This window comes from Myotis daubentonii, chromosome 2 (assembly GCF_963259705.1).
Source record: "Myotis daubentonii chromosome 2, mMyoDau2.1, whole genome shotgun sequence".
Lineage (NCBI taxonomy): Eukaryota > Metazoa > Chordata > Mammalia > Chiroptera > Vespertilionidae > Myotis > Myotis daubentonii.
Window position 1 is genome coordinate 11,296,094 of NC_081841.1, and position 14,314 is coordinate 11,310,407.

Sequence of the window (14,314 nt, forward strand, 5' to 3'; positions counted from 1 at the left end):
AATCCAAAACCCAGTGGTGCCTGGGACAATACTCCAACCAACTGAGCCCCCAGCCAAGGCAGCACTTTCTCATAGGTTATTACTATGGTCTGAAAGTTTGTATCCCCAAAAAATTTACATGTTGAAATCCAAATCCCCAAAGGTGATATTAGTTGGTGGGCCCTATGTCATAATGGGATTAGAGCCTTATAAAAGAGGCTCCAGAGAACTCCCAACTCCGAGCACCACATGAGGACATAGCCAGCTATGAACCTGGAAGAGAGTCCTACCCAAAACATGACCATGCTGGCACCTTGACCTTGGACTTCCCAGCCTCCAAAACTCTGAGGAACAAATCTCTGTTGCTTATAAAATGATGCGATCTTAGCATAAAGCTTAGCTCAGTTTAGCTTAGACTGTTCTATAGTATTTTGTTATAGCAGCTCAAACAAGCTAAAATAGTTACTAACCTTTTTTTTTTTCACCAGAACCTAACTAAGGTAGATACTATTTTTATCTTCATTTTGCCCCTAAGGAAACTCGGCTAAGTAGGTAAATGTAACTGGAGATACACTAGATGAGAAAACTGATAAGCTGTCAGAAGTGCAGACAATGCCAAGTGAACATGCCTGCTTTTCTTGCTAAGGTGACCCATCCTCCTAGTTCTCCTAGGAATGTCCTGGTTTTCGTACTGAAAATCCTGCATCCTGGGAAAACCAGGACAAACTGTCACCCTGTCCTACCCAGAAAACTGTAAGTAAGACATTAGACACTTCATGCAATCAGATCCCTGGCCATCGAAAATGCAATGACCAAAACCTGGGGGATGGGGTTTAGAATCTAAAGCTATCAAGTTACATAATACCTGCTTGATGCACCCACCCAGCTTCCTTCAAAGGAATGCTGAAACAGGAAGTCATTAATAAGCTGAAAAGGAGCCGGCGCCCAGAGATGCAGTCCCCAGAGATGCGGTCCGTGGTCTGACCCTGGGAGATAAAGATGGTAAGTAGGTCAGCCTGGCTATCAAGCTCATGCTTTCAGACTGAATCTGATCCACTAAAAGCCCAGAAGGTATGCTGGGCAGTAGTGGAGCCAAGCCCTGCAGGCACCCTGACCAGGAGAAACCAGCTTAGTATTCCAGAGAGGAAAATTCCTCCTCTCCCAATTCAACATTTTTTCTCAATATCATTGGAAGTCTTGACTTCATTATTCTGGTAAAGTAGCCATCACTATTTCACATGTGGTGTGCGTGTGCGTGTGTGTGTATGTGTGTGTGTGTGTGTGTGTGTGTATACGCCTGCGTGTTGCGGGGAGGTAATTACTGCATAGGTGGCATTGTCTGCTCATCTAGGTAGAAACTGTAGTGTTCATTCATGCCATTGGGTAATTGAAGTGAAGCAATTACGTATCATATTTTGAAAGAGGCATTAAAAAAATCCACCACTAGGTGATTCAGACTTAATTATCTTGTCTTTGCGGCAGCTGGGTTCAAAGCTCAAGTGGAGAACACATCGACTTCAAAGGCAGAGGGAATCGACGGTGCTCCCCAGCTTTGGGCTCTTCCTCTGCTGAAGGTAAGAATCATGAACAAGCTTCAGGTCTCTGCCAGTGCAGGATCTCCGGATGGGGATTACCCTCCCACTGGGAGAGGTCCCAGATCTGGTCGGACACCCTGAGGGGGCAGCTGTCACGTATTCTGAGTTATTGTCTGCCTCGGTTTTTATGTTTTATTTGCTTTTTATGTCACTCACACTCACCCAGAAGACTGTGAACAGCTCTAAGAAAGAAAAGAGAATTGGCTGGGACTACCTGTTCAGTTTTGTATCGTTCAGCAGTGTTAAGAAGGTTGCTCAAGAGTCTGGACTTCTTTTTGCTTCCATTTCAATGGGGAACCCAGCACAGTGGCAGAAAAGTCTAACTGGTGTCTCAACCGGTGTGGTTGGGATTAAGGAGCTGCCTTGACCTCTCTGTTTGGGGGCCAGGTCTTCATCAGTAACCAAGACCCTCCCACTTGCCTGACAGTTTTAATGTGTCCGTGTTGTGTATGGAGTTTGGGGAAGAAAGACTTGGTGTAAAATTTCAAGGCCCTCGTCATTAGAGATCTTGATATAAAATCAGATGTGTGAGCTGAATCCCTTGAAATATTCTCCAGTTCTTCCCCTATCCCATACCTATTGATTTCTTACATACATGTTGTATTCACCATTAGGTTGGAATAGTATTATACTCTAGGCTTCTTTAAACCAACTGAACTTAATTTTTCCACCTTTGCCTCTGTGTTGAAAGCTACATTTCATTCACTCATCACTTCTTTAATCAATTATTCAAGTCTGTCAGAGCTCTCCCCCATGAGTAGTAATGGCAAATTGATCTGTCTCGGGAATTTTCTCAGTTTTACCAGTTTTCTTATTTCTAGTCATCAGAATGGCTCAGGCAAGGGCCATCTAATTTAGGAGTGGTATTCCGCCCATATGTTGGCATGGAAATGTCATGGGTTCTGAGGCTTTGAATCTTAGAAAGAAGCAACAAGATAGGTTCCATGGCTGGCAGGGTGTTAAAATCATCTTGGATCCCTTCTTTTAACAGGCTACTCACCTTGCCCTTACTTGTCAGCCAAATGACTTAACCTTTTAGGAGTCATCTCCTTGCTTGACAAGGTTCCTTTCCTCCCCGGCCCATAAATTATCCTCCTAGCCAAACAATTCAACTGAAAATTACATACAATTCATCCCTTTATAGCCCAGTAATTTCATTCACTCATAAAAAATTTTAGAGGAAAAATATGTTTTTCTATATGCAGTGTTGAGGTCCTGGATCTCCATCAATGTGGACCGCTTCAGAAACTTTCTTTAACTAAGAAGGGAAACAGATTTTTGCTGTTGGAAGGGAATTAAAAACTTCACTTGTGCCCAAGGAAAGACAAAGGGACTTGCACTTGATGCTTAAAAATTTCCCGACACTTAATATATTTTTTTCCACATAGAAGATGGCATCAAGAAACTCCTATTTAAAATTCCCAAGTGAAAATTAAAATTCTAGCATTTATCAAGTCATTAAATGAAAAAAAATTACAAATAGTAAAAGGAGGAGCCAGAAGAACAAGGTTTGATTCCCAGATACTTGACTTACTGTGTGGCCTCAGACAGATCATCCAGACTCCCTAAGCCCCTGCCCACATGTCCAAAACAGAGGTCGGATAACATCCACCTCAAAGCATTGTTCTGAACTTCTTAGCAAGTAGTATCTCTGCTTTGGTTTATCGTGCTTTTTTGCTATAGAAATGGAGAGCTATTTATATGATGGTTTGGTTTTTCTCATTTTTTCACCCTGTTCTAGAACCTTTCTTAGTTAACCAGGATCTTGTAAGTCAGTCAGTTGGTCAGTTAGTAAATATTTACTATGTTCCTACTATGTGCTGGGCAGATACATCATTTCTACTTTAATTTGCACACAATTAATGGGTATAGTTTTTTTGGTCTAACATTTTTTCCCATTGCTTTCTACTGCTATGAAAAATGTTTTCCTCTTTTGAAAAAATTGTCTTATGCCTGCCTCGGTATGACACATCCATTTATAGTTCTTTGCCTACAGATATTAGCATGACTACACGTTCATATTACCTCATCTTTTGTTAAAATGTAGAAACACTTCTGTACCAGTTGATGAGTAGCCACAGACCTGAGCCCCAGGCGTGTTTTGCTTACTCCCATAGTCCCATTCATCTCTGCTATCCCCCAGGTCAACTGAAGGATTAAGGAAGGCCTAGCACAGATGGCAACTGGACCTAGCTCCTGAGTCCATCCTGAGTGTAAGATGTGCCTCCCAGAACGTGGAAGAGCTCACACTTGCTTACCCACTCCTCGCATTTCTTCCAGCCCTCAGATCACTCATTTCTTGGCCAGAGACCCTCCTCTCCTACCCAAGTCCCTTCTCCTTAACTCTCAGTCTCTTTCCTCTGTGCTTCCCTTAGTGTGTTCTGCACCCCGATTGTCCTCCAGCCACCCCTCCTTAGCCCTGCCCCCAGCATTGCTGCCCAGGTTCTTTCTGTAGATTGTCCTCTATAACCCAAACCAACTCCGTAGGGCTGAAACATCACACTGAATGCATACGGCCATAGCAGTGTTAAAATACTGAAATAACTGAGTAATAATAGTAAATAGTCACTACGCTGAGTCCCCATGCCCAGTACCCCAACCACACTGACCACTCCTCCTCCCCATGATCCAGTGCCTGGCCTCCCTGACTGTGCTCCAGGACTATGGCCAACACCTGCTCTCATGGGTACCTGTGCTCTGCTAGTGTATAGGTGTTTTTTCAATCACCTCTGCAAAGAACTATAATGTAGAGTGAGGTAAGGGCTATTCCTTCATTTATGATTCACTGATTAATTATACCAATACTTATCCATCCCTCCTATGTCCAAGACACCAAGCCAAGCTCTAGGACCTCCAAACCAGATCAGGTCTGTGCCCTTCTGGTACTTCCATTCTGGTAGGAGAGACAGATAATAAGCAAGAAGGTAAACATACACCCATGTTTCAATATATGTTTTGACTGAGGGTTCCAAAGGAAGTGAGATTAGCTTTGGGAATTCAGAAGTGGTTTCAGAAAGAAGGCTGTGTTTAAAATGGACCTTACCCTAGCTGGTTTGGCTCAGTGGATAGAGCATTGGCCTGCGGACTGAAGGGTCCCAGGTTTGATTCCTGTCGAGGGCACCTGCTCGTGTTGTGGGCTCGATCCCCGGTAGGGGGCGTTCAGGAGGCAGCCAATTAATGATTTTCATCATTGATGTTTCTATCTCTTCCTCTCCCTTTCTCTCTGAAGTCAATAAAAATATATTTTAAAAATATAAAAATAAAATGGACCTTTGGATGCACAGGGTTTCTGCAGGCCTACGTCAGGGGAGCAGCATAAACATAGGCATTGGGCAAGAAGCATGGTCTGTATTTACAAACCAGGAGTCCAGTTTGTCTGGCCAGTAGGGTACACAGAGAGGGCTCCTGGGAGATGAGGTTGATTGAGCCAGCCTTTCCTCACACCTGAAGGTGGACTTATGCTGTACAGAACAGACACATAGTAGATACACCCTTTTCAACCTCATGGCCGTCCGTCAAAATACCTGCCTGAGCATTCACTAATCTGAGCGTAGGTCCACTGTATGAGTTGGGCAGCTTGTGCACTGGACAAATGCCAGCCCAAGGGGTGAGTAGGGCAGCCCTTGCTCGCCCCACCAAACTGGATACACTGGTGTGGGGTTTTCCTAAAACACTTTTCACCAGCTCCACATTGTGCCAGAGGCCACCTTTACCCATTTCACACAAAAGCCAAGATAAGCTAGCAACAGCCCTTTCCAGATACTCCCTTCCCTGGTCAAACTGCTCTATTCCTTTCAAATAAATCCTTTTGTCTGTGCCACCCCAATTCCCACTTCTATGGCCTTACCCATAAGCCCACACAAGCCCCTTTATCAAAGCTCTCACTTATCTTGGCCATGCACCACACACAGACACTCAAACACACCTCTTACAGTAACCCCTTTTCCTTCATCCAGATTGCTTCTGAACCCCTTTTGAATCCTGTCCTGCCCTACCCCTCCCTCTGTCTAAATGGCTCCCACAACTTCCTCTTCTTTGATTACCCCCACAAATGTTTCTCTGATCTGTTTCATATTTTTGTGTTAACTCGGTGGGCCTCTGTCACCTGTGGGTCTTTGGCATGTGTGAGAATGTGTCCAAAACCCATTGGGCACAGTGAAGAATATGTGGTCTCTTTCCTTAAAGAAGATGTTTATTAAGATTTCTTGATGTATCTACCATGTGCCAGGCATCGTACCAGACTTTGGAGATATAAAAGTAAGACAGTGCCAATGATGAAGGGACAAAGACAATCAGAATACAGGATGGTGCATATCAAGATCAGGGACTGCTCCAAGTGCTGTGGGAACTCAGAAGGTTAATCTGGCCCACTTCACAGTCTCCAGGAAGAGACATTCATTCATTCAACCAATCAATCGTTCAGTATTTACCCATTGCCTACTGTGTGCCAGTTGCTGTTCAAGGTGCTGAAGTGATGCAATGCTTCTGCCATGAAACCTACAAATTCCAGCAGGAGAGACAGGCAATGAACAAATGAGTTACTATAGACTATGCTAGATGATGATACATGCCTAGAGAAAAATAAAGGAGGGGCATAGTGAATATCAGGGTCTCGGGGGTGAGGCGGTTTAATGATCCTTGTTCTGTATAGAGTGGTTGGGAAAGGCTTCAGTGAGATAACACCTGAGATACCTGAAGAAAGTGAAAGACACCCATGTGGTTATCTGTGAGGTGACTCTACCAGGCCGAAGGAACAACAAGTGCAAAGACTGAGGATACAGGTCCCAGAGCGTGTTCAAGAAAGATAAAGTCAGCCAGTGAGGCTGGGGACAGGTGAGCCAGACAACAGTGTTAAGGAAGGAGGTCAATGAGAAGGTAGAGGTGTGGAGTAGGGCATGGCCTTGCAGCTGGTGGAAGGGCTCTGGATTTTATGCTGAATAAGATGGGGAACCACTCAAAGACTTGATGGGGTGGAGCTGACAAGATCTGACTTCATTTTAGGAGGCCTACTCGGCTGTGATGTGGAACATAGCCAGAAGAGGACAAGGGAGGCAGAGAGACCAGTAAGGAGCTGATTGTGAACATTCATGAAGTGGTACTGGCTTGGTGGAATGATTGGAGGTATAGCAGTGGAAATAGTGAGCCTGCCTGAAAGCTCATGATGTTTCAATGCATGCATGCATATGTATTGTACAAAGTGCAGTGGAAGCACAGGGGAGATGGTGGTGAACCCAGTGCAAAATGACATGGTGAGGGAAGCTTTCACAGAGCGGACATTGGAGCTGGCCCTAGAAGATCCTAAAACTATTCTCACTCCCACCCCAGTATCTTCCAAGGCATATCCCAATCATTACATGTACTGTAAGGCTCTTGCATTATATTGCATTGCATCATCCTGTATTGTGTTATAATCATCTGTATGTGTGTGTCTACGTGTGGGTGGGTGTGACTCACCACTAGTCTATGGGAAGCAGAGGTCAGGGGCCACGCACATGGATCATCTGTACATCCTCAGCATCTAGAACATGTTCTGGTGTGTTTAACAAATGATTACTGGATGGATAGATGTACGGTAGTCCTGGAAGTGAACAATGAAAATGAGAAAGCCTAGAAATTCTGGGTGGAATTGACCAATGAGAAAGTCAAGAATAATAAAGGAGCCATAAATGTCGGTTAATTGCAGATGTGTACAAAGATGGTCCAAGTCCTTTGGGGATGTTTCCTCCTGTGGAATGTCTACATCTCATCTGCGTGGACCACACACCCTGGAATCAAGGCAAGGGCTACTCAGCGGGCTCTGGACTATGGTGAGTTGGATGCTTTCAGAAGCCAGGCTGCAGCCCCCCTAGGTAGAGTCTGTGACCCAAAAGCAGAAGCTCATAGAGAACTGTGTCATAACTGAGACAAGCTCTGCTGTGTGATGATCTAGTCCCTTATGCAGACGGCTGGGAAGAAAGTGTTGCCGAAAAAATAATCACCTTAACAGTTGACATATACAAACACTGCCACAGATTCATATTCTCTCTCTCTCTCTCTCTCTCTCTCTCTCTCTCACACACACACACACACACACACACACACACACACACACACACACACACAGAGTGAACATCTCAGAGAATTCATTATAGGATAGGGGGAAGAAGATTTGTAGTAAAAGTAATAACTTACAGTTTCAGAAAGGGTTTGATTCCGAAAGAAACAGAGTTTTCTAAAATTGTGTGTGTAAAATTTAATGGGAATGATGATCATGCATTTTTCTTGGGGGAGGCTCTGTACATATATTAGAGGCACAAAGGCGTCTGCAAGACTAAGAACAGGCAGAGGAAAGTGTTGGACTGAGATTTTCTTCAAGCTAAATTGGGATAAGGACAGATTATGTAGAAGAAAGGAACTGCAAAATCAAAGTCTATGGGCCTATTCTCACCTGTGAATGTTGGTCTAAGATTAGCTAAATGAAGGTTGATATTCACTAATGTCCCATGTTACAGATGAAGAAAGTTCGGGATAAAGAGATTTTATAACTTGCAGGGTCACACAGGCTAGTAAGTGGCAGTGTTGGGGTTCCGCCAAAGCTCTTTGATAGTGCCTTCGGTTCCATCTTTCCATCCTTACATTCGATCTTTGCATCCTGTATTGCATTATTCACGGTATTATAGAGGACAAGCTCTTTCCTACTTCCTGTCCAACAAGGATAGAGTAAGTAGAAATGAGCTAAAGCTGCAAAGTAAGGAATAAAGGCACAGCTTCCTCCTTGACAAGGTGAAGATGAAAAGATCACTCTTCATTGCTGTGTAAGTTACTTTTCTCAAGCTCTTTAATGGGAAGCAGCCTCTTTTTCTCCCTGAACTCAGAGGAATGTGTTCTGTGGTGCTACCATATTAAGACAGGTCTATTCCCAAATAAAAAGCAGTGGTTTTCAACCTTTCTGGAGTCCTGCGATTCTTTGAGAATTTGATGAAAATGTGGGCCCTCTCCCCTGAAAAATGAGATACATATAGGGTGGGGCAAAAGTAGGTTTATAGTTGTATGTGACACACAGTTTATTATTTTTAAAATATATTTTTATTGATTTCAGAGAGGAAGGGAGAGGGGGGAGAAAGATAGAAATATCAATGATGACAGAGCATCATCAATCAGCTGCCTCCTACATGCCCCCTACTAGGGATCAAGCCCACAACCCAGGCATGTGCCCTGACCGGAATCAAACTGTGACCTCCTGGTTCATGAGCCACACCAGCTGGGCCAGTTTATTCTTATATTACTATTTATTAATTATTTTCCATATGAACCACTGTAAACCTACCTTTGCCCACCCCTTTAGGCACATGCACAACCAATCACAGTCTTTTATTAGAATTTCAAGAGGTCCAAAAGTTCCCAAAGGCCCATGGACTTCAGGCCAGAAATTCCTGAGCCTGAAGAATCTAGGGCTGGGGGGAATGACTTTCTGGAACTGACTATAATAAGGCATAGATTCTGGAGCCAAATTGCCCAGATTTGACTATTGGGTCCCCTAGTTCTTTGCTGGGTGACCTAGGCAAGGATTAACCTATTTGAAGTTCAGTTTCATCATCGGTAAAATGTGGATAATGATAACATTTTATACTTTTCCTATCATACTGTCCTGTGGTAACGTTCCTTGGCCCTGGCCAAATAATGAAAATCTCTCGTGCTGTTAGCTCTGGGATTTTGAGCAATTTTATTAGCCCCTCTGAGAACCAATGTTTTCATATGTAAAGCAGGGACCATAATACCCACCTTGTAAGATTGCAGTTTTCTAAGCATCTAGGAGAATGCCTTATTCAATAAACTTCACTTTGAGAGAGCGCCGAATCCTAACCACTAGACCACCAGGGAACCTAACTTCACTTTGTTTGGTTCTTTCACAGGCGTTCAAGCTGGGATGGAGATGATTGAGCAAATGGCCAAAGAAAGAAGCATTCCAGATTTAAAAGGTTCTGAATCTCTTGAATTTCTGAAGGTTGATTATGTGAACTACAATTTCTCAAAGTAAGTAAAAGAGCAGAGCAATGTCAGCAGTGAAATTCATCTTTAAACTCTCAGGGTTGTGGACATGCCACCACCTGTTCTGCTGTAACATCAGGCCCTGCAGAGTGGAAGTTAACCAACCCTTGGCAAGAGGATTATCAGAAAATAACCAAAGGAAAAAGGGTCATGAAGTTGACAAAAAGTGTGACATTTGGGTCAGAACACCTGGGTCCAGGTCATGGCTCGGCTGCATACTAGTTGTGCGCACCTGGCGAATCTGCTCAGAGTCTGAGTGTCCTTATGTCCTTGTCTCTCTCCTAAAATGAGAATCCTAATTCAATACAGTTGTCAGCTGCAGCCACCTTATCCCTCGAATTCTAAAGGAAATTCCTGCTCATTCCATTGCTACCCTCACCCCCATAAACCTAGAAGCAGAATTCAGCCACAGTCCCAAGAATAACTACTCCATCAAATGTTCTCTAATTTTCATCAAGGTTAGTCACGATTTCAGAGGTCCCAGGGCACATGGCCTTCTGCCCTCTTGCTCTCTTGGCCTTTCCTCCTCTGGAGCAACACCAGTTTCTTCCACTGGCCTCATGCAAAGCAATCCCACCCACAATGCTTTGTCAATCCAGTGATAATTCCCTGCTACCCTAGCCCTTTAGAGTAGTAATTTCCCTGCTATGAAGGATGACATTCTATAAAACCAAGAGTATTTTGTGAAAGAAGAGGGGTGGTGTTCTAGGGAAAGTTTCTTTATCACAGTTGTTCTATTCTGTGATAAAGCCAGCCATTCAACAAGTGTTTATTGAGCATCTACTATGTACTAAGGCTTTATTCTAGGCATAGGAGATACTGTAGTAAATGACACAGATAAATCCTCTGCCCTTGATGTCCAGTGAGAGAGATGGACAATAAATATATATTTATAAGATTAATTATTGCCCTAACTGGTTTGGCTCTTTGGATAGAATGTCAGCCTGTGGACTGAAGGGTCATGGGTTCAATTCTGGTCAAGGGCACATGCCCGGGTTGCCGGCTCAATCCCCAGAAAGGGGAGTGCAGGAGGGAGCTGATCAATGATTCTCTCTGATCATTGATGTTTCTGATTCTCTCTCCCTCTCCCTTCCTCTCTGAAATCAATAAAAATATATATTTTAAAAATTTTTAAGATTAATTATTTAAGTAATTTGGGGGGAATTCCGTATTTTTTCAGCTTTATTGAAATGTAATTGAAAAAAATGTTAAGATATTTTTAAAAATATTAATTATTTACATATAATGACGGGAATGCCACAACAGAAAAATCCAGGGTGAATCATATAACATCAAGGGTACCTGAAAATGAGGAGAAACAAGAATTCTCATGAACTACTGGTGGGAGTAGATAAGCTGGTACAAGAATTTTAGACCCATGCTGTCCAAACAAATAGCCACTAGCCACATGTGCTGTTGAGCAATTGAAATATGACTTAATTCCAAATTTATTTAATTTTAATTTAAAAACCGATACTCGATTCAGTTATTGGAAAACTTTTAAGTATGCTTGGGACAAGTTGTAAGTTTACTTTTTCAATTGAAAATTTTATGCCATCTAAATACGGGTCAGTATTTCTGATGAAAATTCAGTGTTTAAATTGAGGTGTATCATGAGTATAAAATATGTACTATATTTTAAAGACTTATTTTGGAAAAAGGAAAATTTATCGCATTAATAATTTTTATATTGGTTACACATTGAAATGATATTTTAGATGTGTTGGGTGAAGTTAAAAATGATAAAATTACTCTCGTTTCTTTTCCCTTTTTTTAATGTGGTTATGGAATATTTTAAATTACATATGTGGCTCGCATCATATCTTTATTGGACAGATTTACAAGGGCCTTTTTGTTGTTGTTGTTAATCCTCACCCAAGGATATTTTTCCGTTGATTTTTAGAGAGTGGAGAAAAGAGGGAAAGAGAGAGAATCGTCGGTGTGAGAGAAACATATTGATTGGTTGCCTCCTGTATGAGCCCTGATCAAGGCCCAGGCTGGGGAGGAGCCTGCAACTGAGGTATGTGCCCTTGACCAGAATCGAACCCAGGACCCTTTGGTCTGCAGGCCAACGCTCTATCCACCGAGCTAAACTGGCTAGGGCCAGCGGCCTGTTTTTAGGCATACCCTTCTCGGCAGCCTCCATAGAGAAACATGTGCATAAACTGCATGTATGAGGATTTTCAGGGTGGTTTAGTTTACAATACAGAAACACTGGAAACACCCTTGTTGGTGGACACCAACAAAGAAATTACTGTTGTTTTAATGACACCAACAAAGGAATTATTGTTGTTTTAACAATACATCCACAGCTTGGGATACTCTACAGTAGTTACAAAGAATGGGTAAAACCCATAGTATCAAAAGGGAAACATTTCCAAGATTTCCTCTTCCCACAGTGGGTCTCAGGCTGTGTCACGGATAATAAGCAGGAAAGGATGCAAAGTAGATGAGATAGCAAAATAACCATTTCTTATCAGCTATCACACTTATGTCTTGCAATCTTCCTGATCTTAGCTCACAACAATGCCTTCCTGCTAAGCAACAGTGATGCACAGGTGGCCTCATTTTGTCTCCGTCACTTGCCTGTAACACTTCCTCTGAGTGATTAACTGAAAAAGGTGACGTGTCTTAGCCAAGGTTGCACCGCCAGCACAAAACTTGTCTCCAAGTCGAGTGCCCTTTGCACAATAATGAAGTGGCATCGCCTCGTGGATAAGAACACGGTCTGAAGGCAGACTGAGGGGGTTTCCAGATTTGGTTCTACCACTTATATATGACTTCGGCCAAGTTTCTTGTCTTCCCATCTCTGAGTTGCAGTTTGCAAAAACAGCAACAGCCTCATAGGATTATCGTGAGGGTTAAAATGAGCGAATACATGTGAAGTGCTCACCACAGTGCCTGGCAATGAGTACTCACATGTTCATAACAATAACCTACCATAATGCATGTGGCCATCTACCTATGTAGATTACATGCAACCCACTGCCTCCTAGTTGCCTGTTTGACAGATCAGAGAATCTTAGGGGGAAGTTAACTCTATAAAATAAGTTTCTCAACTAGGGAAGACAGTGTCCACATAGAGGGCATTTGGGAAGAGGAGGAGACACCCTTTAGATTCTCTCAATGATTGGGGGGGAGGAACACTACTGGCATTTAGCTGGTTGGCACATGTGCCAAATATCCTGCAATGTGTATAACAGCTCTCTACAAAAAATTAGTTGTCCTAACCAAAATACTAATGACCCCTATTTAGAAACACTGGAATAGCTGAAGGAAAAGGTATGATGGCAAGTGTACCTCTTTTTGTCTTTAAAGAAGTTTAAAAAAAAGTAGATTGATTATTTGCAAATTTTCTTTCAAACTTGCTCGTTTCCCCCCTCAGTGTGGCACAGGAGCTGCCTGCCCAGAGTTTGAGGGGAATTAGAAGGCAGTGCCTAGAGGCACCACTGCAGACCCGGGGTTCCTTGCTCCCTGGGAGTTCACAGTCACGATTTCTACAACTGAATTTCCCATCTTCCCTTACTTAGCGATGTGTCTCACCAACTCCTCTGTTCCTTGTTTTACAGCATAAAAATCAATGCCTTTTCATTTCCCAACACGTCATTAGCCTTTGTGCCGGGCGTGGGAATCAAGGCCCTGACCAACCACGGCACGGCCAACATCAGCACAAACTGGGAAGTCAAGTCGCCACTTTTGTGAGTATCCCCTAAAAAGCCTGCTGCCGCTGTGGGGGGAAATGGAGCAGAAATCCCAAGTGAGGAAATTTGCTAATGTTTTTGATGTCGGGCTTCTGTCCTCAACCATTAACACTCTTTTTCAAGAGCATTTTTCCAGGAGAGAATTAAATCAGAATATCTCTGCTGGGTGTCAGAGGGGAAGGTCTGAAAGTCATCTTTACCAGCAAGACAGAGTAACTGGTCGAAAGGTCCTTTAGGATTTCCTAAGAGCTAAAAGACGGTTGGAGAAACGGACATGCGCTCAACACTTGAGATGCCTCATGGGTCACTGTATGATCTTAGCCAGTCATTGAACACTCTGTGCCATCTGTGGGGCCTTCCTACCTCACAGGGAGGTTGGAGCCTTCCTGTCACAAGGAGGTTGGAGGAGGATAGTCAGCTTGCGCCCAGTTCTCCCCTAACAAAAGGCCTTTGCACCCTCCTTAGAAAGGAGGGATCAAATCAAGGTATGCTTACACACCACCCACTAGTACAAGTTGCTATCCTAGGTATGATGTGTAGGTCTGCCTTGGTTGGTGCCCCAGAATAACACATTCGTTCACCCACTTGGTCACTTAACAAACATTTATTGAGTGCCTACTGTTTACCATTTATTACCATCTCAAGAACTCCAAGAACTCTTATGGACTGGGGAGAAATGACATATCCTCCTATAAGTAGCATGGATTCATGTATTTATTCTTGTTATTCTTGTCTTTGCTGAGTCATCAGCTTTACATTGCATGCTTATTTTGCATCAGGCCACCAGCTAAGTCCTGGGGACATGGACATGAGTAACACACACTCCACTCCTTCAAGGAGTTCACAGACTACGTGTCCCTTTCCCATCCATGCCCCTCCTACATAACGTGTGGCCAACTCCTCCCCCCCCCCCGCCCCCAACCATGTTCTCTCTCTAAGCAAGCATTGCATATGAATGGTGCTCAGTATGTGCTCAACCACTGGGGCGGGGGCAAGGCACTGAGGATGAAA

General features: G+C 43.3%; 1 protein-coding gene across 3 annotated transcripts in view; it reads left to right on the forward strand.

Annotated features, from left to right (window-relative positions):
• Nucleotides 1-389: 389 nt before the first annotated feature.
• Nucleotides 390-14,314, forward strand: part of BPIFC (BPI fold containing family C) — a 35,595-nt gene continuing 21,670 nt past the window's right edge. Inside the window, exons 1-5 of one of the 3 annotated variants that reach the window (XM_059681736.1) lie at nt 390-981; nt 1,462-1,553; nt 7,258-7,381; nt 9,467-9,587; nt 13,172-13,300. In XM_059681736.1, coding sequence (XP_059537719.1) covers nt 7,258-7,381; nt 9,467-9,587; nt 13,172-13,300 — 374 coding nt within the window. In that variant the 5' untranslated portion in view covers nt 390-981; nt 1,462-1,553. Of the gene's footprint in view, nt 982-1,461; nt 1,554-7,257; nt 7,382-7,998; nt 8,369-9,466; nt 9,588-13,171; nt 13,301-14,314 lie in introns of those variants that run through there. The other 2 variants (XM_059681737.1, XM_059681738.1) reach the window with 2 other exon arrangements.